Raw genomic sequence first — 26,426 nt, forward strand, 5'->3', positions numbered from 1 at the left:
AACATCGCTAGCACTGTTACGCTACTTTGAACAAAAGATAAAAAATGTTGGCCAATTACTGTACTGTACAACACCTCCCAGCATGATGCGAAAACAGCGCCAACCTTTTAGAATTTGAAAAGATTTAAGAAATCGCGTAAATAATGATCATATGGGAGCGGGTTGAAAATGCGTGATTTTTAGGAAAGCAGTCCTTTAATTAACGCGGGCCATCTTAATGATTCGTTCACACGAAAATGTTTTTTTTGTCCTTTATGTTCTTTATGTGGGTTTGGATAAGATTTATAGTTTATTCAACGTAGGCAAGGAAATTCCACTAGCACGAAAAATCTGACGTTCTCCGATTAATAATAGTTTTATTTTATTTTTACAGTTTTTCCTTCCGCACAGGTTTTGAGATTACTCTCAAGATCGGTTGACACGAAAACACGATGCAAATAAGTTCCTTTGCAACTCTTCCTGTTGCAAACTTTCTTCCAGTTCCTATCCAATAACATGGGGGTGCTTAGCAGGGAAGTTAAATAGAGATGTCAAATGAAAGGCGTTGTTCTTAGACAAGATCGAGAGTGCCTTTGTTATGTAGCTATGACATGCCCACCCCCCCCCCCCCCTTCCAGGGAAAACGAGACTGAGGAAAGCCCAAAACAATTTGGCGAAGGACCGCGAAGCAGGAGAGGGACTGGGCCGGGTGCGTGGAGGACATGGAAGGAGGTGCGGGCAATTGCAGCTGATCGAGAGAAGTTTCGGTCGACATCATGATTTTGTCGCAGTTCCATTTCTTTTGGATACAATCAAAATTCCATTACACCGACGTCACAGTTGCCTTCTGACGCCATGAACAAGGTACCGTTATGGAAATGGCGCATTGTCTGCGTTTATGCTTGCAAGTTATAAGAAAGAACTTGAACTTTTGAAAAAAAGAGGCCCTGTAAACGCTTTTCAATTAAGGGGTAAAACTAATTAAAAATCAGAATACACCAGAGCCCCTGACGTGGGATGGATATAGATTTGTTACACGTGTTTCCCCTAATCTAGATACCGTATAAATCGTATAAGGGTACATCGCCTGCTCGACCCGTCAGATGTCAAATTGTCGGTCCCTCACTGTGAGTCATACTCTCTCCCTTCACTTCTCTATACAGCCTTATATATATGTCTTCTTTTTTTAGACTATCAGAAAATATTTTTTTTCGAAATAATCGGATCGCTGTGGTGATTTTGCTAGAGGGCGGACTTTCGAAATCAAGCAGGGCCGTAGCAAGGGGTGGGACACTTGGGGCACGTGCCCCCCCCCCAATATTTTCAAAAATTATAAGGAGGCGTGGCTGTGCACCCCCCCCCCCAATATTTTCTTATTCTGTATTGTGCCCCCCCCCCCCTCCATATTTTCTTAATGTTTCTGTATTGTGCCCCAACAGTTGTCAAGCGTGACAGGAAATCTCGAACGGCATTTTCCCTATTTTTACGTTCTGTGCGCGCGGTCACGGACGTCAACGCCGTTTTTCAGCTATTCGTGAGCGCGCGCGCCGATTTTGATACCGTTCGTCGTGTTGACTTGCTTAAGCTCTCAATTATCTAATTACATAAAAATCCTGGCCTTTCATGGTTATGTAACCAACCTTTTACACGTGGCATCCAGATGCAAAACAAAATGATGATGAGATGAATTACCGAAAAATAGCAAGCGTGAACTCTGAAATGACAAAGTAAACGCTCAAGCACCGGACACTTTGTGTCAACGGGCTTCCACCCAAAGCAAATGGACATTTTCCTAGCATTCTCGAACGATATCTACACGCCTTTATCTTGTAACAGACCGATTTTATCTAAATTGTTATAGAGTCGAACCTCGATTTTACATTGGCGTTTCTTGTTCCCGGCGGAAAAATACAGTGAATACAATGTATAAGAAATTACCTCGATCTAACGATATTGAATAAAGCGATATTCTCGATTCAAATACAATACAAATAAGCCACATTTGTAAATAATTTTTCTTTTTTATATTAATTTGTATATATATTTTTTTCTGAAATTTTAATAAATTATCATCATCATCATCACCACTATTATTATTATTGTTATTATTATAATTATTTTTATTATTATTATTATCATTATTTTTATTATTATTATCATTTTTGTTCATTCTATTATTACTATTATAATAATAATAATGATGATATAATAATGTTAATATTAAGAAATGTTAAATATTCCTATCGAAATTTGTAAATATGATTATTGGTTTTATTATTATATAATATTTTAATAATAATAATAATAATAATAATAATAATAATAATAATAATAATAATAATAATAATAATAATAATAACAACAACAACAACAACAACAACAACAATAATAATAATAATAATAATAATAATAATAATAATAATAATAATAATAATAATAATAATAATAATAATATCTTTATTAACAATAATTTATAAAATCTAATAATCTATGTACAATTCTCTACAATCACATTTTTTGACATTAAAAATTTTTGGTTAAACACTGATGAATTCAATAAATGATAACAATGTGTAAATATAATTTAAAAGCAAAAAACTAATTCTAAAAGTATGGAGTGTTAAAATATCGAGAAAACTAAAAACTAAAAAGTACATTAATCTTATTCAACCCGAGCTTTCAGAGTTGGCAATTTTAAAGTCAGTGTTCTTCAAATCGAATCTGTAATTTCTTGCCCTTGACCCTCTAAGACAGACAAGCGCAAAACGGAGAAGGGCGAAGGAGACTCTGGCCCTTATCCAGCTTATAGTGTTACTATATCGTTCTCCCTTCTTAACAGCTAGCAGCTCGGCGAGGCGACTGTGAAAACGCAGACATTCTTTACCCATCCCACCAGTGCTTGTAAATACTAAAGGCGTAAAGGTTCCTTGTTCAACTTCAAGAACTCTTCGGGAGTATAATCTTTTCTTCTCGTTCTCATGATTGCGATAAATCTGGTGTAGTTGTAAGTCCCTATAAGAGCCAGCATTAGGGTAACAGACCCTGACATCAAAGAACGCTGCTATTTGTGGTTCCCAGAAACCCCGCGCGTGTATATCTAGTCTTGCATCTGGGGCAGTATTAGATCCTCTTCCGAGTTGTTCCCCTGTGATATCTTGCAGGACAGGCTCGATCTTTACATCATTGCAGACCATATCCAGAAGATCCGCTTCCAGATCCCTTAATTCGTTATGGCGCTGGGAAATGAATCCTCCTCGCTTACAGATCATCGCGTGATCTACTGTGAACTTGTCCCCGGACACGCAAGTAGTGGGGATATCGTTTATGGGCCAATCATAGCGTAGTTTGATGGCGTCGCGAAATTCCCCCTTGTTTAGGTTGTAGCCCACTGTAAGCCACACTGAAGATCCCTTTTCTGCGGCAAGATCTAGTGCGCGGTGGATGTTCCGCGGAGCTTCGTCCCTAATGCCATCTGCTATCTCCTTAAGTACCTCAGCCCTCTCGCTTTTTACAGCTTGCTGTAGTTACTTCACAACAGAATCGTCAGGCAACTGATGACTTTGAACTACTATCTGTCGGACAAGTGGGGCGGTAGCTTTAACAGAAGATGATAGCTCTATATCTGCTATAAGACATGGATTTGTCATGCTTAGACCCCCTAGACGGACGGGTAGGGCAAGAACGTCTCTCTCAAGCGGACTGCACCTATGGTCAGTGATTGCGGGAATGAGCACATTCGATATCGCGTTCTCAAGCGCCTCTAGTGAATCCTGAATGTCTGGCAGAGTCCTTAGAAAATAAGTATGGCGATGTTTCAGGCCGAAGGTATATGCAGCATAGCATGCCTGTGGTTGCGAGAGGGCAAATTCTGCTAGCTTTGTAACCTCGCCTACCCATTTGTCCACTTTTTCATTGACGTATTCTTCTAGATAATCCCGTGATCATATAACTGCACCAACTGAGGATAGCTGTATGTTAGGAATAATCTTCCATGTTTTAACAGTGTCGTCAATTAACTGCCCATCGTATTTGCCTCGCCGTACAATCGCATCTATATCTGGCATACGTAAGCCTCCAAACTCTAGGTCAGCTATCAATGTCTTATATTTTACCTTTGGCTTTTTACCATTCCAGAGAAAATCTAATATGATTGATTTAACCTTTGCCGCAAAATCAGGTGGCGGGAGTAAATTTGAACACACATATAATATCTTAGATAAAGCCAACGTGCGTACAACTATAACTTTCCCCATTAGTGTGAGAGTCCTTGACCTCCATATATTAGGAGTTGTTTTCAAAATTTCTAACACCCTATCAAAATTATGCTTCTTGATCAAACCTTCATTATGCGAAAAGGAGATACCTAAGATCTTAACACTATCTGTATGTAGATTCATAACTCTAAAATTATAATTCTAAAACATATTTTCATCTGATTGTCCAACGCCTCCCCCAATCCAACCAATTTTAGATTTGGTAACATTAAGTTTTAAGAGTGAGTAGGAATAAAACCTATTAAGCTGCGCTAGGAGTTTATCTAATGAATCCTGATTATGAAGAAAAAAAGGTTGCATCATCCGCAAACATTATTGACTTGATTTCCCAGAGATTAAAGCATAGTTAGTAGGGGAGACTAACTACGATTAGAGCGATTAACTTTTAGGCACTTATAATCCATTATTTTTACATAAAAAGTGGGGGGTTATTTCAAAATATTTCTTGCAAATATACCATTGTATTTGAAACGTTAACAGCAAATAGGGAGTTAACAACTTATCAACATCCTTAAAAATCTTGTTTGTAACGCGCGCGCGTTGAATTGATGTAACAAAGAGTATGCGTTCGATTTTTACCCACTGTACCGCGCTGAACGGATAAACGGTCATGATTAAAAGAAGACAAATAAAAACCAGATCAACGCATGCTTTACGCGTGAGAAGAGCGTGAGTGGCGTCTAAGATCATCCCAAGAGTAAGACGCATTGAAAATTTCACGAACAAGGAACCTCTCACAAGTACATAGGCGCATCATGGCGAGTAGCCACACTAGAGTTGCACGGATAACAGCGTGGCTCACCGACCCTGGGGAGAACAATCGTCGCCGGCAAGGAATCTACGTGTTCAGCAGTCTCCTCATCCTCGTCGGATTTTTCATCTCAACTGGTTCGTTTGTACCGTACGGGGAGATGGGCTATCCTGACCTCAAGGAGGCACTTAAGACTATCAATTTTCTAGGAATTACCTTCATCGTTATTGGATTTTCTCTTTTAAGGGTTATGTGGGTCATTATTCACCGGCAGCGAAATCTGAACAATCGAGGACAGAACGTCGTGACAGTACCTGGAAACCCTCCCTACCCCCCAGTGGATCAGTATTCTGCCTTTCCCTACCCCCCACAGGACCAGCAAGCACCACCCTACCCTGCGCAAAACCAGTATTGGAATCCACAGGGTACCAGCTTACCACCACCACCACCAGCTTATGACAAAGCTATTGGGGTATAGAAATAGCACTCTAGGAAAATAAGTATTACCTAAGGAATAATAATGAATACTTTCTAAAAAAAATTCTGGTACATGAAGATTCTTAAAATCCCTTTGACAAGCTTATGTTACTTCAAGAAAATTTTGTATAATGTTCAATTATAATTAAATATAATGTTCTCCTGAATAAATGAATCATAGATGTCTACAGCTTGCTTGGTACACTTGTCAAGTTCTTCCATAGAAAACCCAAAATTTTCCTCCAAGAATCTTCCTGAGCTTTTGCATGCTGTACAGGTTCTCCACCAAACTTCATATACATCTTGAACACATGGTATGCCATCGAACAAAGAGGGGTGTAGGGTGGCTCTATAAGGTGTCCTGCACCCTCATACATCAATACCGTCACTTGAGACTTCTTGCCGTGAGCATCCATTCTATTCATTATCTTCTCGGCAGAGTCCTCAACATACATTAGACTGTCATCTGTTCCATATATGAGAAGGATGGGACACTTAGTGTTTTCCACAGGAATCATGTATGGGTTTTCTGTAATATCCCCATCCCAATCCTCCATATAACAATCTTTTACAATGAGGCTTCCATCATTCTCAAACTTGTACCCTTCCCCTTGACATGGGACATAAGGAGTCATCTTTCCCCTGTAGCTTATAGGGCTATATTCTATGCAGTGGTATGATGAAATGGCCACAACAGCTTTAATCTGTTTAAAATTTGCTGCTAAGAGCAAGCCTATCTCTGCTCCTTTTGAGACAGCTGTTACTCCAATGCCCCCAGGGAGTACATGAGGGTGATTTGATAGCCATTCTGCAGCTTCTATGAAGTATTCCAGACAGAGATCTTCCAATTTATCAGTGAGGTCGTCATATCTGAAGAAGGCCAGGGCTAGTGATGCAAAACCATGAGATGCAAGTAATGCTGCTCTGTATTCAACCTTGCCACCAACCGACCCAAACATATCCAAAACTCCTAAAAGGAAAAAGTGTATCTTATTGTTATTGATATGGAGATTGACCATAGAAAGATTGAAGTGATTTTTGGTTTTGAGCCCATTTCACTAAAGTGCCTTAGACCAAGGTCAAACTGAACACTAACAGTGCATGACTGATTTAAAAATAAATAAATAAAAAAACAATATTAAAAAAAGCAATTACACTTGCACTAACAGTAAGCCAGGTTTAAAAGATTGGATCACCATTGAACATAGTCCACCATGATTCAACCCTAGGTTCTCAAACCCAAAAGCAGTAAGCCCATCCCACTCTCAGATGCCACTTGAGTCTTAGCAGTAGTTGTAAGAAGAACTGGGCCTCCATCCATGGAAACAAGGATGACTGCCTCCTCCCACCATTTGATTCCTATCATTTAACAATATTCTAGGTGCATTTTTTAAAGAGATCTTGGATTATTCTAACTACCCTCCAAAGTAAGTTAATTCATATCAGAAGTGTTTTAGTCTGATCCCAAGCTGCAAATTTTATGTACTTTATTTTGTTGTTTCTCCTACAGGCAAATACCGGTTAGGGTTAGAGCCAGACAACAGTTTTCTTTTGAAAGGATTTTGATCTAGTCCTTACTAATAAAGCTTAGAATAGTAATTTAGTGGAGGGGAGGGAGAGGAAAAATGACACGATTAATGTATTTTTCAGTCACGTACACCGGAACTGTGACCATTTTTGGCCACCAAAATTAGATCATCCATTATTGAAGAATCGTCCAATACTATCCCTTTCCCATATGATACCTATGACTGTGCCCCCCTCAGCTACAATGGCTTATGCAAGTGTTAATCCCTAAGTTATGCGATCAGCTCTCTTCTTATATTGAAACAGTAAAAAATATACTTGGCAATATGTTATGTTTTTTTTTTGGTCTATGAGATTTTTAAAGTTTTGTATTTTCCTGCCTATCTTTATATGAGTTTTTCCTCAAAGCGAGCCTAAAAGCCCAGATCATGCCTATGTTCTGTATTTTCAATTTCTACTAAATATTCCTTGAATTTATAATCGGTTTTAAAATCCTGAAAGGTCATCTAGCAAGCAAACATTTACCTGGGAAGGGTCCATCTCCTGGTGGAAGAAACAATGTCGCTCTGATCTTTCCCTCTGTGATGACAATCCGCCTCACCCCTACCCCCATATACCATTTTTCAAAAGTTGTACAGCATACCGCCTCCCCCTCAGACATGACATCATCACCCTTGTAATGTCCCCGATGTACAGTAAGGCTGATTTTGTAAGGGGTAGTGACTTCTTTCTTAGCCAGTCTTAGTCCCTTCCGCTGCCCCGTTTCTGGCATCATGCTCCATAACAAACCCATTGGTTCAATACCCCTATAGAAACCCCCTACGGAGGGCTGTGTGTGGAGGTCAACGCGTCCCTCGCAATCGGCTGTGTAGTGTGCGAATGAGTAGAATCTTTCCTTGGAATCTCCCTGTAATCTCGCCTGAATGGTCACATCAGAAGACGGACAAAGGCCATCAATCGTTATCTTATTTTTGTCATCAATCAAAGAGCTCAAGGGGCTGCAATGAACCGTTGTTTTCGACCTGAATTTTGTCTGTAGAGCCATCATTTGTATCGTTTTCCTTATACCTCGAAATATAGTCCATTGATGTAAAATACTCATTCTCTAGTTTCATGGATCTTTCTAGCTCCCTGGTAGTTAAGAAAACATTGTGTTGGGCTAATTTCAAGGTTCAATGGAACTATAAAAACATGCGCATGCGCACTAACCACTCGCGCACGTATCCACGGTAGGCCTGGGGAAAGCATCCTCCGGACCTCCTTGTCCCCGCCTCGTTCTCGCGCCTGTGACCTCGAGGAAAGAATGTATTTCAGACGATGAGGAAGAAGGGTGATGGGGGTGGGTGGGTGGGGGTAGCAGAGTCGATCAACAACTTTTTTATTTACATCTAAAAATCTGGACAGTCTGTTCACATGGAAACTTTGTATGCATTTTGTAATTGGAAACTCCAAATGACTTGTCTGTGGATTATTTTCATGGGGAAACAAGCATCATTATTTTTTGTTATACTGAGACCAGGGTCTGCGAAGGGGTGGCCCGAGCCCTTCCCCATTTTCAAATACTTGGCTTATAAATGACAAGAAATAGAAGGAAATCCTCAGAAGAATCCCCCTTTCTTGAATACACCCCTGGAAAATCAGATTTTCAGAAAAAATGCTACAGCACGACAGATTCCCATATAATTACAGCATAACTTATTGTAGAAAATATAGATATTTCATTACAGTGCAAAGCTAATAAATAAACAATATCCAATATAACAAATATGCATGCTTTCCTTTTTCCTTTGACAACTATACTATAACTGTACGTCTACCTATGACTTTATTTTATATAGTAAAATGCACCTAAATATTACTTACATGTAAGGGATACTATTACATACTGTATATATACATATATATCAAGTCCCTTCTCAAAATTGCTTCAACAATAAAAACATTCCACTATATGGGGCTTAAGCCCTAAATTTTGATTATAATTACAATTTTAACACAAAGAGCTTTGGGAATTTTATAGTAGTCATATAAAAATGTTATTTTAATGTCAAATCTTGTGTTTTGTCCGTGCGCTCTTGAAAAAATAAATGAAAATTGCTTTAAAAAATCCTTGTGTTGGGAATTCATATGTTTCTATACAAGAGTTAGATGTATCAGGACTATAACAGCACTATTGAGACCTCATTGTTACCTCTTAATTCATACTAATATTCTTACTAGAGCAGCTTTCATAAACTGGTGGAATACACTTTAGCTTTAGTGCTGGCTTGCCTAATTACAATAACACTTTGTTTCGTGGACTAATGAAAACAGTTCTTTTACTAACACATCCCAGTTGGTTGCTTTTATGTGTACCTAAAACCCATAAGAATATAATATTATGTATATAGTCACTAGACTACTGTTTACTCATTAAAATTATGCTGTTAAAAACACTCAAGTTTATGTCTTGCAGGTTTCATCATATGATGGTGGGGCTACATCAGGAGGAGGGTACTGAGACATGTTATATCCTTGCGTCACAGGTGGATATGCTGGTGGGGGGGCCGGTGGTGGAGGGTAATTTCCAGGGGGCGCAAATCCAGGCTGAGCTGAGGGGTATCCCATGGTGGTTTGAGGTGGGGGGTAGTGTACGGTGCTACCAGGTGGCGGGGCTTGAGGACCTGGTGGAGGGTAATTAATAGTCGTTGTTGCAAATGATGGAGTTCCTGCTGTTCCACCAACGTGTCCTGGACTTCTATTGGCTTTCTGACAATGTTTGCAATAACACATGGATACAACCAAAAGAACAAATCCTATACTCAGGAATATAGGGCCAACAATTTTTAATCTTTCATTTCTTCTTTCTGTCTCAAGTCGATCTTCCTTGCAGAAGCTACACCAGTCATCGCTCTCGTCCCAAAAAGACTTGTCCGTATGTCCGACAACCATAGTGATAAGACCAATGAGCAGGCAAATAAAGGTAGAAAGCCCGAACAGGGCAGCACAGCAACATTGGCCGCCACACTGCACTGGCTGCCGATGGTACACCCGCCCTGGTCGAATAACGACTCTTCCAGCCGTATGAACATGGCCATTTGCCATAGTCAAACGATTTTAGCTGTCGCGGCAAGTAGAAACTGGTTGAATCGCAATCGAATCTCGTTGTCTAGGGACTGTCTGTTCACTTTGATTTTGATGTAAAAAGTGATGTAATTTCAATGAACTTCGAATGTTTAGCAAGCAACAGCAACTTTGTCGTCTATTCTCAAATAAAAATCGCTTTATCTTTGCAAGAAGTTGATAAGAACCACCGAAACTAAGAGGAAATCAACGTTTGTTAGTTGCTCCTCATACGCAGAGCGTTATGGGCGGATACAATGACGTCATGCCACAGGAAACCCAACCTATACACATCGGTGCCGAAGAAGAAAACATTTCATTATTCATTTTGAACGATACGGTATGCTATTTATATATATCTCGTTTTGTCACCTAACTTGCTTTACTCGTAGTAGTTGGTGAAACAAAAAAAAAAAACATTTCCACTGGAAATCCGAGATTGCTCTATACCACAGGAAACCCGCTTCAATTTTGAAAAACGAGTCCTGTGCATTTTCAATATGGCGGATGAAGAGAAGCTAAAAAGCGCAACAATATTTAATAGGCTGTTCTTGTAAATCGGGTAGTTTCGATAGCCACAGAAATGGAAGAGGCGTCCGGAGACGTGCACCGTGAAACGGGGAAGAAGAGAAAGCTGTCCAAGGAAGAGAGGAAAATTGCCGCCAAGGTACAAACCTCGCACATGGCGATTGAGCCTTTTTATACCTTTTCCCTTCTCCCAACACCATAAAGGTGTCCAGATCCCCTTTAATAGAAGGCCGTGTTGTTACACCATTGATAAAAGTTTACCTGACCAAGTTTGTACCCTTGTCCTCTTGTTTGAAGCAGAACTACATTATAGAAGGCCTTGGAATATTTGGGTTGTGGGGGGAGGGGTTGGGGTGTTTGCGATAGAGACATTAATATTGAGGAAAAAGGCATACCCCTATTGGTTATTTTCTTATGATTTTTAAAAAATTGGTTGTAATGTGCCCCAAGTGTGCACCCCCCCCCCCCCCCCTACCACGCCACTGAGGAGTAAGTGGATCCTTCTACCTCTGATCCATCATGTGACTTTGTTATGGAGGGGGGCGTAAGGGTTTGCATTGATTTGGTTTTGCCTTAAATCTGGCAGGTTTTTTTTGGTTTTTCATATTTTAGAGTTATATTTTAGGGTTACAAAAGAAACCTTGGTGTGTTTTTTAGTGACTTATTTGTTTATTAATTGATTTCAGGAGAAAAAGGCCAAAATGACAGAGAGGAAGAGACCTCCTGGATTTAACAAAGAACTACACGAGGAGACTTCCTACTTTTCCATTAATGGCAAGCAATTAAGGATGTTATTACATGCATTTTTTTGCCTTCATTTCTCAGGAGGAAACTTTATTCTAAAATCTGTAAACTTATTATTTTTCCATGTAGTAACAGTCACTGCAGAGGGGAGGGGCTAGAGCGTGGCCCCTGATTTACAATAACGTACAAGATACTGTGCTATGCAACAAGGGACTATTATGTATGACTGTGCGCACAGATGCTGACCGACATCCAACGATTGCAGGCTCTCCTTAGGGGAAACCACTCACCCATAGCGAGAGATTTTTTAAGATCTGCAAAGATGTTTAAATGTTTTTCTCTTGCTAGTATTCCTATGCACGTCTTCAACAAGTGTGTATTTTCTTTCTTTCCTTCTTTCTTATTTATAGCCAGTTACCAACATATTGACAGGTTTGTTTCATTTATAGAATTTATGTGTTTACATGACTTGGGAGGCACTATTTCTTGCTCTCTGTCCTTGAGGAACTAATTGAGCCAGATGAATTGCAAATTACATTTGGAACAAAAGAATACATTACCATAATAACCTCGTTATTATGCTCAAAACTGACACAAAACAAATAAAGTTAAAGGTGTTCTCCAATTTTGCCAGTAAAGACGTTAACAAATACTGAAATTATTAATAGCTGTGCACAAAAAAGTGGCATCATTTGTGTGGTTTTATTACTTGATTTTCTAAAATATTGAAATATTCATGAGAAGTGATATCTAAATGTTGATTTAGGCGACAAAATCTCAAAAAAAATTTTGTCCAATTTCTGGGAAATGAAAGGGTTGTTTAGAGAAGGGTATGATAATTGTATGTGATTCAGAACAACTTGTGCTTGATATGATAACCGCGTACAGTACTACCAACAATCATACCCTAGAAAATGGATACCACACACTAAAAAAAATAATTTAAGATCTTTCTCCGATTTTCCTATAAATGGCACCCATAAAATCCCAATAAATAAGGGACGATAAAAGCGATAAAAGTGATAACAATATGGGAACTGTGGTTTCATTTCACAGATCCCGAGAAAATCACTGTCAATTTAAGCTCAAACGGAGAATCAAGCCAATCATGCCATAAAATAAGTAAATAAGTTTATTTGAACGGAAGAGTATTAGATTTCTTTTATAATATTCCAATCAGATAAACAAGATAAGAAAGACTTTCATAGTGCAGGGCTCCAGTACAGTCGCCCACAAATAACGGAAATATCATTCTCGAAATTTATGTAGAAATCATTACACGCCACCATTGATTCCTGTCAATGATTAGCTGTTTAGCATCTTTATGGTAATATTTAGCACGCAAAACAGTATCCTGCAATCACTGATTCGAGCAAACTACATAACATTATGTTTGCCTTCTGTGGGAATTTTCTGGTCAAAGAAGATATCTCTACAGTCCAGAAACAGTGCACTTTTTTGTCATTTAACATTCCACATCTGCCATTTTGATTGCCATATCTCTCAATGAAATGTGCATATGCAGCAGAATAGTCCCTTGTTATGCTATGCAATTTTGCCTTTCTTGAACTTGCAACACTTGGATTATGGTGTTTAAGTAAAATTGTCTTTCTCAACAGGTCTCAGGCATGTGAAACCATACTACTTTACATTTACTTCTCACTGCAAAGGGCGGTGGCTGAATCGTGAACTTCTTGACATATTCAGAGAAGAGTTTAGATCAGAATCAATCAGTTATTATGTAAGTGTTTTTTTGTTTGTTTAAAGGGTACTGAATAGATACAGAATAGATAAAAGTGCTAAATAAGCTTAAGTGCATTTCACAGGCTTATGAAAACCACACTATTTAGTATCTCATTGTTTTTTTTTTCTTTTTTACTTTTTGCAGGAGAAAGCTATTGAGTCTGGGAAAATAACAGGTAAAGTTATCTCATCGTAGGAACAAATGATTTTATGTTTTTTTTTTTTTCTGAATTCTTTTCTGTTTTATTATTGGTTTATAGTTAATGGGGAGAAAGTACTTCCAACTACAGTTTTAAGGGGCAATGATGTTTTGCGTAACAGAGTTCACAGGTAAGAATGTCCTTTACTTAGCTAAACAGGGCCCTAGCAGGGGGTGGGCACGTACCCCCTAATATTTTAAAAAATCATAAGGAAATTATCAGTAGGGGTGTGGTTGTGCCCCCAAAATTTACTAAATGTTTCTGTATTGTGCCCCAGCGATATTTCAAGGCCTGCTACAGCACTGCTAAAGATGATATTACCAGAAAAGTTGCTCTAATTAGAAGTGTTAACTGGTCTCTGCAGTGCCTAAATTGTTGACTTCCCCATTTCTTCAAAATTCCCCTTACGCTACCCCAAAAAGATTATTAGTCAGTTTTGGGAATAATCATTGGAGATTGTTGAATCTAAGAACTAGATAATCACTTTTAAAGGAAATCACTTTACATTTTGATGTGCCAGCAAGTGGTCTCTGACCTTCATGGGAATTCATTTAACTTCTTCTTACTTTGCACATTTAGCATGGCTGTTTACTAGCATAATATCAGCCTAATATAAGACTTCATTGTCAAGCGTGTTTAACCATTTATTCAGCCATTTTTGGGGCCAATAAGGCCTATGTAGCTATGTCTGGTAATAAAGCCCAGTGAAGGCATGTGGTCTGATTTTGTCATGTGATTGTATTTGGTCATGTGATCTGACTGGATTTTCTAATCTGATGACCCTTAAATCTGCCATCTCATTTATTTCTCTGCTTGTATGAAGACATGAGCCCCCAGTCACAGACCAACCTCTTGAGATCATCTGCAATACAGATGACATAGTTGTGCTGAATAAACCTTCTTCCATTCCAGTAAGTAGCCACCTAGTCTTCTTAGAAAAAAAAATGTATGGGATAAAGTTATGCAAAAATGGGAAAATTAAGATATTTGGATGATCCTTAAAACAATCAGAAATAACCCACTTTTTGGTGGTTTAGGGGAGGGAGGTGTGACTGAGGACCTGTTAGTCCATAATTGTCTTTATATTTGACAGGTTCACCCATGTGGGAGGTATCGGCACAACACTGTGGTGTTTCTCCTTGGCAAGGAGCACAACTTGAGGAATCTTTACAGTGAGCATCTTCAAGGGTCCAGCACTTAGCCCGCAATAGACTGTTGAGTCTCTATGCATGTATCATATTCACTTTGCTTATGTGTTAAAATACTTTTTTGTGTGTACTAGCAATTCACAGGATTGATCGTCTAACATCTGGGATCCTCATGTTTGCAAAGTAAGATGGTTTAATTATAACTCTGGGGAAAAAAAATTAATTGAATTTAAAAACTTTTGCCTTAGATTTTATCTCTATGCAAGAGCATAGTCAGGGGGACACAAGGAGCTCAGTCCACCCTTCTACCATAAATGCAATAAATAAATGGGACATTATAAGAATACAGGAGTTGTCTCTCATTGCACTCCATTAACCTGCAAAATTGAATTATCCTCTAATACCCTGACACCATCCCCCTGTGACAGTGTTTATAATGGGGGGGTGGGGGGTGGGGGGTGGGATGGTTTCAAAATTGGGGGGGGCTGAAGTGCTGTATTTTGACAGATTCTGTAAAAAAAGAGGGAAATACTCAAGACACTAGACACGTACTGTACAGTTATTGATTTTTTTACTTGACAGATCTTGTTAAATGCAGATTATAGTCTTACAGGGAGTACAGTAACTGTACAGTCTTGCACAGAGTACAGTTACAATATTATTATTTTGTAAAAGTTAATTATTAACCTGACCTCGCTACACCAATATTTTCAATGGATTTTCCTTTATATATCATAAAATCGAGAACCTCTTTGCAACGATACCTCGATTTTATAATGCATTTTCTTTCCCCCGAGGCATATCATAAAATCCAGGTTCCACAGGGGTGGTGGAATGGTTCCAAAATTGGGGGGGGGGGGGGGGGGGGCTGAAGTGCCTTGGGGTACATAGGTTTGACATAGAGTACAGATAAAAATGATACAAACAGTTTAACAGATTTATAATATCATCTTTTCTCAATCAATCGATTTATACATGTCATGTAGCACCACGATTTAGGTAAATGTTTAAAACAGTGTTCATAAAAAAAAGCAAAAACAAATTTGCTCAGAAAAGTGGGGGGCACTGCCCCTGTATAATCAGACCCTGTCCCCACGTATCCGTTTTCGTTTGAAAACGCAACCTTTTTGTTCCGTTTTCAAAAAGATCCGCGTCCACACGAAGCGTTTTCATTTTGATACGACCCGTCCCCACGAAAACGCAAAAACGATACGAAAACTATAACAAGCTTTACAGCGCATGCGTACTCGCGCGCCAAGTGGACTGGACCTGAGTTATCACGCCATCGTTTTCGGAAGGTTCCGTTTTCGTCCGTCCCCAAGGCACTGATAGGTTATCGTTTTCAAATTGTTCCACTCTGGAGATCGTTTTCAAATAGTTCCGTTTTCGATCATCGTTTTCACGTTTCCGTGTGGACGATACGCGTATCCATAACAAAAAGGTTGCGTTTTCAAACGAAAACGGATACGTGGGGACGGGGTCTCACACACCCAGGGAGCAGTCTGTATCAATCATTTGTGACATACATTTGATCATGTCTCCAAATATTACTTTGCACTCTTTTTATACTACGTATTTACATTTATTTATGTTTTGCAACAGGGATATGGTATTCAGGATCACTGATTTTGTATCATCTTTTTGCAGAACATTGACGAGAGCAAGGATGTTAGAGGCACAAGTACGTGACAGACAAGTAGAGAAAGAATATTTATGCAGAGTGCAAGGAGAGTTCCCAAGGTAAATTTCTCACAGTCTTGGAATCTTTGCATTTTTACGGAATTCTCAAAGTCTTGATTTTCAAAATTTTATGGGTATTGAAGCCTCATGTTTTTTTCCACCTTTTTTTTCCACCTCAGTGTCGGGGTCACAATTTTTTTAATGTGATCTCGGAGTCTATGATTTTATTAAACATATCTGTTTTATGTTGTTAGTTGTGGTTTCAGGTTTGGGCCTGGACTAGCTGGACTAGCCTTACATTTTAGCCAATAACACTCACACTCCCTAAGCAGTGGTCAACTTGAAAGCTTCTGGCAACTTTGGCCACTGCACACGATAATTTTATGAAATAACTTTATCTTTTTCTTTCTTTCCTTGTACTTGTTTCTGTTAACTTTTTGTAATTAATTTATTTATGTGACTGTTGTGTGAAATTGAATTGAATTAAAATTGGTGGCTAAAATTGGTTGATTGTTCTCTAACAAGAACAATCATATTGAATTTCATTCATTAGCCAGACTCACGCTTGCAGTTTGATTGAAAGAAAAGCTTGGTCTCTGATTTCAAGATTTGATAAAATTCTCAGGCTCGGATTCGGAAATGCAGATCTTTCCTCTGCAAGTCTTGGATTAACCCATCACTATGTAATATAGGCACAGATGTAATGCCACGCCTGCCGTGCCGTAGCATAAACGGGCAGGGGATGTATCCCCTACAGGCCTTAACTATCACAAGGCGAACATTACCCTTGGGACCATAGGCTCCAAGCTTATCGTTCTTACCTGTAACTATCACAAGACGAACATTACCCTTGGTACCAGAGGCTCCAAGGTTATCGTTCTTACCTGTAACTATCACAAGGCGAACATTACCCTTGGGACCAGAGGCTCTGAGCTTATCGTTCTCATTTGTAACTATCATAAGGCGAACATTACCCTTGGTACCAGAGGCTCTGAACTTATCGTTCTCACCTGTAACCATCACAAGGTGAACATTACCCTTGGTACCAGAGGCTCTAAGGTTATCGTTCTCACCTGTAACTATCACAAGGCGAACATTACCCTTGGTACCAGAGGCTCTAAGCTTATCGTTCTCACCTGTAACTATCACAAGGCGAACATTACCCTTGGTACCAGAGGCTCCAAGGTTATCGTTCTCATTTGTAACTATCACAAGGCGAACATTACCCTTGGTACCAGAGGCTCTAAGCTTATCGTTCTCACCTGTAACTATCACAAGACGAACATTACCCTTGGTACCAGAGGCTCTAAGGTTATCGTTCTCACCTGTAACTATCACAAGGCGAACATTACCCTTGGTACCAGAGGCTCTAAGCTTATCGTTCTCACCTGTAACCATCACAAGGCGAACATTACCCTTGGTACCAGAGGCTCTAAGCTTATCGTTCTCACCTGTAACTATCACAAGGCGAACATTACCCTTGGTACCAGAGGCTCCAAGGTTATCGTTCTCATTTGTAACTATCACAAGGCGAACATTACCCTTGGTACCAGAGGCTCTAAGCTTATCGTTCTCACCTGTAACTATCACAAGACGAACATTACCCTTGGTACCAGAGGCTCTAAGGTTATCGTTCTCACCTGTAACTATCACAAGGCGAACATTACCCTTGGTACCAGAGGCTCTAAGCTTATCGTTCTCACCTGTAACCATCACAAGGCGAACATTACCCTTGGTACCAGAGGCTCTAAGCTTATCGTTCTCACCTGTAACTATCACAAGGCGAACATTACCCTTGGTACCAGAGGCTCCAAGGTTATCGTTCTCATTTGTAACCATCACAAGGTGAACATTACCCTTGGTACCAGAGGCTCTAAGCTTATCGTTCTCACCTGTAACTATCACAAGGCGAACATTACCCTTGGTACCAGAGGCTCCAAGGTTATCGTTCTCATTTGTAACCATCACAAGGCGAACATTACCCTTGGTACCAGAGGCTCTAAGCTTATCGTTCTCACCTGTAACTATCACAAGACGAACATTACCCTTGGTACCAGAGGCTCTAAGGTTATCGTTCTCACCTGTAACTATCACAAGGCGAACATTACCCTTGGTACCAGAGGCTCTAAGCTTATCGTTCTCACCTGTAACCATCACAAGGCGAACATTACCCTTGGTACCAGAGGCTCCAAGGTTATCGTTCTCATTTGTAACCATCACAAGGTGAACATTACCCTTGGTACCAGAGGCTCTAAGCTTATCGTTCTCACCTGTAACTATCACAAGGCGAACATTACCCTTGGTACCAGAGGCTCCAAGGTTATCGTTCTCATTTGTAACCATCACAAGGCGAACATTACCCTTGGTACCAGAGGCTCTAAGCTTATCGTTCTCACCTGTAACTATCACAAGACGAACATTACCCTTGGTACCAGAGGCTCTAAGGTTATCGTTCTCACCTGTAACTATCACAAGGCGAACATTACCCTTGGTACCAGAGGCTCTAAGCTTATCGTTCTCACCTGTAACCATCACAAGGCGAACATTACCCTTGGTACCAGAGGCTCTAAGCTTATCGTTCTCACCTGTAACTATCACAAGGCGAACATTACCCTTGGTACCAGAGGCTCCAAGGTTATCGTTCTCATTTGTAACTATCACAAGGCGAACATTACCCTTGGTACCAGAGGCTCTAAGCTTATCGTTCTCACCTGTAACTATCACAAGACGAACATTACCCTTGGTACCAGAGGCTCTAAGGTTATCGTTCTCACCTGTAACTATCACAAGGCGAACATTACCCTTGGTACCAGAGGCTCTAAGCTTATCGTTCTCACCTGTAACCATCACAAGGCGAACATTACCCTTGGTACCAGAGGCTCTAAGCTTATCGTTCTCACCTGTAACTATCACAAGGCGAACATTACCCTTGGTACCAGAGGCTCCAAGGTTATCGTTCTCATTTGTAACCATCACAAGGTGAACATTACCCTTGGGACCAGAGGCTCCAAGCTTATCGTTCTCACCTGTAACTATCACAAGACGAACATTACCCTTGGTACCAGAGGCTCTAAGGTTATCGTTCTCACCTGTAACTATCACAAGGCGAACATTACCCTTGGTACCAGAGGCTCTAAGCTTATCGTTCTCACCTGTAACTATCACAAGGCGAACATTACCCTTGGTACCAGAGGCTCCAAGGTTATCGTTCTCATTTGTAACTATCACAAGGCGAACATTACCCTTGGTACCAGAGGCTCTAAGCTTATCGTTCTCACCTGTAACTATCACAAGGCGAACATTACCCTTGGGACCAGAGGCTCTGAGCTTATCGTTCTCATTTGTAACTATCATAAGGCGAACATTACCCTTGGTACCAGAGGCTCTGAACTTATCGTTCTCACCTGTAACCATCACAAGGCGAACATTACCCTTGGTACCAGAGGCTCTAAGCTTATCGTTCTCACCTGTAACTATCACAAGGCGAACATTACCCTTGGTACCAGAGGCTCTAAGCTTATCGTTCTCACCTGTAACTATCACAAGGCGAACATTACCCTTGGTACCAGAGGCTCTAAGCTTATCGTTCTCACCTGTAACTATCACAAGGCGAACATTACCCTTGGTACCAGAGGCTCCAAGGTTATCGTTCTCATCTGTAACCATCACAAGGCGAACATTACCCTTGGTACCAGAGGCTCCAAGGTTATCGTTCTCACCTGTAACTATCACAAGGCGAACATTACCCTTGGGACCAGAGGCTCTGAGCTTATCGTTCTCATTTGTAACTATCATAAGGCGAACATTACCCTTGGTACCAGAGGCTCTGAACTTATCGTTCTCACCTGTAACCATCACAAGGCGAACATTACCCTTGGTACCAGAGGCTCCAAGGTTATCGTTCTCACCTGTAACTATCACAAGGCGAACATTACCCTTGGTACCAGAGGCTCCAAGGTTATCGTTCTCATTTGTAACTATCACAAGGCGAACATTACCCTTGGTACCAGAGGCTCTAAGCTTATCGTTCTCATTTGTAACTATCACAAGGCGAACATTACCCTTGGTACCAGAGGCTCTAAGCTTATCGTTCTCACCTGTAACTATCACAAGGCGAACATTACCCTTGGGACCAGAGGCTCTGAGCTTATCGTTCTCATTTGTAACTATCATAAGGCGAACATTACCCTTGGTACCAGAGGCTCTGAACTTATCGTTCTCACCTGTAACCATCACAAGGCGAACATTACCCTTGGTACCAGAGGCTCTAAGCTTATCGTTCTCACCTGTAACCATCACAAGGCGAACATTACCCTTGGTACCAGAGGCTCTAAGCTTATCGTTCTCACCTGTAACTATCACAAGGCGAACATTACCCTTGGTACCAGAGGCTCCAAGGTTATCGTTCTCATTTGTAACCATCACAAGGCGAACATTACCCTTGGTACCAGAGGCTCTAAGGTTATCGTTCTCACCTGTAACTATCACAAGGCGAACATTACCCTTGGTACCAGAGGCTCTAAGCTTATCGTTCTCACCTGTAACTATCACAAGGCGAACATTACCCTTGGTACCAGAGGCTCCAAGGTTATCGTTCTCATTTGTAACTATCACAAGGCGAACATTACCCTTGGTACCAGAGGCTCTAAGCTTATCGTTCTCACCTGTAACTATCACAAGGCGAACATTACCCTTGGGACCAGAGGCTCCAAGGTTATCGTTCTCACCTGTAACTATCACAAGGCGAACATTACCCTTGGTACCAGAGGCTCTGAACTTATCGTTCTCACCTGTAACTATCACAAGGCGAACATTACCCTTGGTACCAGAGGCTCTAAGGTTATCGTTCTCACCTGTAACTATCACAAGGCGAACATTACCCTTGGTACCAGAGGCTCTGAACTTATCGTTCTCACCTGTAACTATCACAAGGCGAACATTACCCTTGGTACCAGAGGCTCCAAGGTTATCGTTCTCATTTGTAACCATCACAAGGCGAACATTACCCTTGGTACCAGAGGCTCTAAGGTTATCGTTCTCACCTGTAACTATCACAAGGCGAACATTACCCTTGGTACCAGAGGCTCTAAGCTTATCGTTCTCACCTGTAACTATCACAAGGCGAACATTACCCTTGGTACCAGAGGCTCCAAGGTTATCGTTCTCATTTGTAACTATCACAAGGCGAACATTACCCTTGGTACCAGAGGCTCTAAGCTTATCGTTCTCACCTGTAACTATCACAAGGCGAACATTACCCTTGGTACCAGAGGCTCCAAGGTTATCGTTCTCACCTGTAACTATCACAAGGCGAACATTACCCTTGGTACCAGAGGCTCTGAACTTATCGTTCTCACCTGTAACTATCACAAGGCGAACATTACCCTTGGTACCAGAGGCTCTAAGGTTATCGTTCTCACCTGTAACTATCACAAGGCGAACATTACCCTTGGTACCAGAGGCTCTAAGGTTATCGTTCTCACCTGTAACTATCACAAGGCGAACATTACCCTTGGTACCAGAGGCTCTAAGCTTATCGTTCTCACCTGTAACTATCACAAGGCGAACATTACCCTTGGTACCAGAGGCTCCAAGGTTATCGTTCTCATTTGTAACTATCACAAGGCGAACATTACCCTTGGTACCAGAGGCTCTAAGCTTATCGTTCTCACCTGTAACTATCACAAGGCGAACATTACCCTTGGGACCAGAGGCTCTGAGCTTATCGTTCTCATTTGTAACTATCATAAGGCGAACATTACCCTTGGTACCAGAGGCTCTGAACTTATCGTTCTCACCTGTAACCATCACAAGGCGAACATTACCCTTGGTACCAGAGGCTCCAAGGTTATCGTTCTCACCTGTAACTATCACAAGGCGAACATTACCCTTGGTACCAGAGGCTCTGAGCTTATCGTTCTCACCTGTAACCATCACAAGGCGAACATTACCCTTGGTACCAGAGGCTCCAAGGTTATCGTTCTCACCTGTAACTATCACAAGGCGAACATTACCCTTGGTACCAGAGGCTCTAAGCTTATCGTTCTCATTTGTAACTATCACAAGGCGAACATTACCCTTGGTACCAGAGGCTCTAAGCTTATCGTTCTCACCTGTAACTATCACAAGGCGAACATTACCCTTGGTACCAGAGGCTCCAAGGTTATCGTTCTCACCTGTAACTATCACAAGGCGAACATTACCCTTGGTACCAGAGGCTCCAAGGTTATCGTTCTCACCTGTAACTATCACAAGGCGAACATTACCCTTGGTACCAGAGGCTCTAAGCTTATCGTTCTCATTTGTAACTATCACAAGGCGAACATTACCCTTGGGACCAGAGGCTCCAAGCTTATCGTTCTCACCTGTAACTATCACAAGGCGAACATTACCCTTGGTACCAGAGGCTCTGAGCTTATCGTTCTCACCTGTAACCATCACAAGGCGAACATTACCCTTGGTACCAGAGGCTCCAAGGTTATCGTTCTCACCTGTAACTATCACAAGGCGAACATTACCCTTGGTACCAGAGGCTCTAAGCTTATCGTTCTCATTTGTAACTATCACAAGGCGAACATTACCCTTGGTACCAGAGGCTCTGAGCTTATCGTTCTCACCTGTAACCATCACAAGGCGAACATTACCCTTGGTACCAGAGGCTCCAAGGTTATCGTTCTCATTTGTAACTATCACAAGGCGAACATTACCCTTGGTACCAGAGGCTCTAAGCTTATCGTTCTCACCTGTAACTATCACAAGGCGAACATTACCCTTGGTACCAGAGGCTCTGAGCTTATCGTTCTCGCCGCGAAGCTCGGAGCCTCTGGTACCCAGGGTAGGCGAACATGGTACCAAGCGGGGGGAGCTCTCTATAAAAGCAGATGGGGGTGGTTGTCCTATCTTTTAGGGTATAAAAATTCTGATAACTGCTATCCCTTAGGGGTGTCCAAACTTCTTGCAACTTCTGCGGTCCCTAAGGGGGTCTCATGTTAGTGAATCCCCACATCCTATGGAGAGGGCAAGTAGGTGAGGGCTCCTCTCACAAGCCCTGCCCACTGACAAGCAGATCTTTGTTATTATGGTGTTTCTGTTGTAGTGAACCAGTTGACTGTGAACAGCCAATTATCGTGGTATCACATAAAGTAGGGATATGCCGAGTAAGTCCAGATGGTAAATCCTGTCGTACAGTGTTTACCAAGCTTCACAGCAATGGAAAAAGTAGTGTTGTCAAATGTAAGTGATGAAAGATGAAAGTTTAAAACAAGTTCAAATGTTTAAATTTAGTTGGATATGCACAATTTCAAACTGTTCTCTAGGAGTCAAGGTGGGGTGGGTCTGAAGCTTTTGGAAAAGTAAAAAAATAATTTAGATGAACATAGTCAGCAGTGAACTAAATCAATGTGAATCACTGTTAAACTTGATCCATCTTACAATGAAAAGAGTTATGAAAGATAATGATATTTTTTTCCAAAATGATGATGTGATATATTTTAGAAATGAAACTAAAACCAGAACAACGGCAAGGGGCGATCCAAGTTTATCGATTAGGTAGCTATCCAATAGGTTTTTTTTATTTTCACATCTTTTTAAAGTCTGGAGCTGTCAGTGAACAGTGTCATGTCATTTAGATCAAGAGACAAGAAAAGCAAAGACAAATCAATAGCCATGTCACAGATGTTTTTTTTTTTACACAGGTATTCCATATACTGGACGCATGCATCAAATCCGTGTTCATCTTCAGTGGCTAGGATATCCCATCATAGATGACCCAATATACAACCACCCAGCATGGGGCACTAAGAGGGGGAGGGGTGGGGTCACAGATGACCAAGCACTTGAGGTAATTAGCATATTTATCTTTACTGGCTGGGGAACCCAATTATAGATAACCCAATATACAAGCAAGAGGCATGGGTTGGCTGAGCTAATCTTTAGTGGCTAGGTATCCTGATTCAGCTTGGAGTTATTTCTGGATTTTGAGAATATTTTCATTCTGCGTTTTCAAGGATATTCCAATTAGTGGGCTTAATATATATAAAGAAAATGGCATAAATCAACCAGAGATAGCTGGAATTTGATGTATTGAGTTCGATTTATAGAAAGTTACTGTGGCTAAAAATTTGAAGATGATGAACATTCCTAGTAAATGTAAAAAAAATCAGGACATGGCAATTTCATAACCAAAAATAGTTCATACAAAGCTGCTAGTATCCGAACCCTCTCCCTCCCCCATGGGTCCCGCTCTGACGCTCTTTTTCTTTTAGGTAATAAAAGCCTTAGCACAGTCCACGACTATTATAGAGGGGGATGACGTAGGATACACCCCACGTGACCGGGAAGCTGAGACCCGGCCTATTCCCACACGTCCACCTGGTGAAAACTTCCCCACCTGTAATATAATGACGTCATCAGAAAATTCAACAACACTCGAACATTCCACGGAAAGGGACATGATTAGTGATGGTAGCGAATCTCCACCTAGCAACATTTCAGATAATTCTAAAAACATCAACACTGGTATGAGCCTAGCTCAGGCTCATGCTCCAAGTGGATTAACCGCTGAGCAGTCAGCTCATGGACTGACTCCGGTTCCTAATGAATGTAGAGATGACAAAGCTAACATGGAAACTGGTGCTCAGCGTGACGAAATGTCGCCCCAGGGGGAGGGGGAGAGGGACGCCGATTGCAGTGAATGTCGTATCTGGCGTCGGGACCCCACCCCCCAGGAGCTGACTATGTGCCTACACGCCTTGTCTTATAAGGTAAGTTGGAACATCCGTTTTGAAAAACAGTCATACTGCTACGATGACAAAGAGCAGAAGGCGTGACTAGAAAAACGCCATCGCGCTTGGCGCTATACCTCAAACTTGTTTAGCGGAAATACCGAGATTTCGAAGGCTGCTACAGTGTGGAAAACTTAATGTCTGAGTGATGGGAGGTTCCGTTCATTCTTCTCCGCCTGCTTGACTTTGCTGACGCGACAAATCCAATTCAGCGTGAAGTATTGTAAGATCTATGTAGCGACCTATTAAAAAACCACTAGATCAGGCCATTATCCACCCCCCATTTTGAAATCCTGGATCCGCCCCTGCTATTAGCAAGGAACAAAATCGTTGACGCGCGTAACATAATTCTATATCACAAAATGTTGATGGTGCATATAATATTCTTTATAGCGGTTGCAGGAAGTTAGTTGCTTGTCGAATTGGTAAGAAAATAGCGTCTGCCTTCCCCTTCCCCAGCGATCACAATTTACAGTAATCATTGTATCGTATTTCGTTTCCTATTTTTGCAGGGACCTGATTGGGAATACTGTACGTCTGTCCCATCTTGGGCCGAGAAGAACTGGGGAGAATAGAATCCTATAATACCTGCTTGCTTTCTGTAGCTAGCGCGGCGCTTCAAGTGCAAGCAACTCTCCAGAAAAGGGAAAGAAAACCCGCACGTACCTGGGGAGAAGAGAGCCGTCTTTGCTGTCGACACCGTGTTTATTTTTGAATAAATGTTTCATGCAAGCGAGGAGCCTGCGCGTGAGACTAGAACAAAAGAAGACGATGGCAAGACTCAAAGCATCGTAACAAAAAATACCGAGTTAACGCCAATGGGCGAACTATCATGAAAGCGTATAATATAATAATGCAGTAATGTCAGTTATGCCACCACTGCCAAGGCCCTATACCTAATAAGTCTTGATAAAAGAGACGGCAAACATATATGACATACATATTGCATACTTTTTTAAATGAAATAAAGCACGAGAATAAATACATGGTACCGTCGTGTGTTTTACTAGGTAGTTAACTGATTAATAAACAGTAAGATAATACGACCGTACCTTTTTTTGAATCGAAAGATAATTTTGGCGCGTTGGTTTGTTTCTCGATGGGATAGTGTGTAAAGCTTTACATTCACCCCAGGGCCACCCCCCAGTGTTGTGCCTCAGTTGTGTGTTGACTCTCGCCTCTGGGTGTTTTTAGTTTGGTAAAACGTGATTTTTGTTTTGAAGATGATGATAATGATGAATTGAGCTAGTGGATGGAATGTGCCTGACCAGACATGACGAAAAAACATGACGTGACGCTTCAAATAAGCCCATTACACATCGAATAAGGCGGAGAATTTCTCTGAGTACTAAGTAACTTAAAGCAAACAAAATATCAAGTGCGAATTTTTTTAAATTGATGCGACTTTTTGTAAAGTGTCATTGAAATTTGAGCTTTTCGTCCCTAAGCTGATACACAGGGCAATGATGATCAAGAAAAAAATTATCTTA

At 40.9% G+C, this 26,426-nt stretch overlaps 2 protein-coding genes across 2 annotated transcripts; one reads left to right on the plus strand and one right to left on the minus strand.

Moving 5' to 3' along the window:
* Positions 1–5,501: 5,501 nt before the first annotated feature.
* On the minus strand, positions 5,502–8,233 carry LOC5519541 (bile acid-CoA:amino acid N-acyltransferase). Its single transcript, XM_001639395.3, has 2 exons — positions 7,534–8,233; positions 5,502–6,451 (listed from the first exon to the last, which is right to left on the minus strand). The coding sequence occupies exons 1-2, from the start codon at positions 8,108–8,110 to the stop codon at positions 5,667–5,669; spliced, it is 1,362 nt and encodes a 453-aa protein (XP_001639445.3). The 5' UTR covers positions 8,111–8,233; the 3' UTR covers positions 5,502–5,666.
* A 2,205-nt stretch (positions 8,234–10,438) lies between these two features.
* LOC5519542 (pseudouridylate synthase RPUSD2) lies at positions 10,439–25,922 on the plus strand. Its single transcript, XM_032364358.2, has 13 exons — positions 10,439–10,777; positions 11,325–11,412; positions 13,002–13,123; positions 13,271–13,301; positions 13,386–13,455; positions 14,149–14,236; positions 14,419–14,497; positions 14,608–14,656; positions 16,121–16,213; positions 23,250–23,386; positions 23,848–23,993; positions 24,418–24,915; positions 25,449–25,922. The coding sequence occupies exons 1-13, from the start codon at positions 10,694–10,696 to the stop codon at positions 25,509–25,511; spliced, it is 1,548 nt and encodes a 515-aa protein (XP_032220249.2). The 5' UTR covers positions 10,439–10,693; the 3' UTR covers positions 25,512–25,922.
* The last annotated feature ends 504 nt before the right edge of the window (positions 25,923–26,426 follow it).

Source organism: Nematostella vectensis, chromosome 13, assembly GCF_932526225.1.
Source record: "Nematostella vectensis chromosome 13, jaNemVect1.1, whole genome shotgun sequence".
Classification (NCBI taxonomy): Eukaryota; Metazoa; Cnidaria; class Anthozoa; order Actiniaria; family Edwardsiidae; genus Nematostella; species Nematostella vectensis.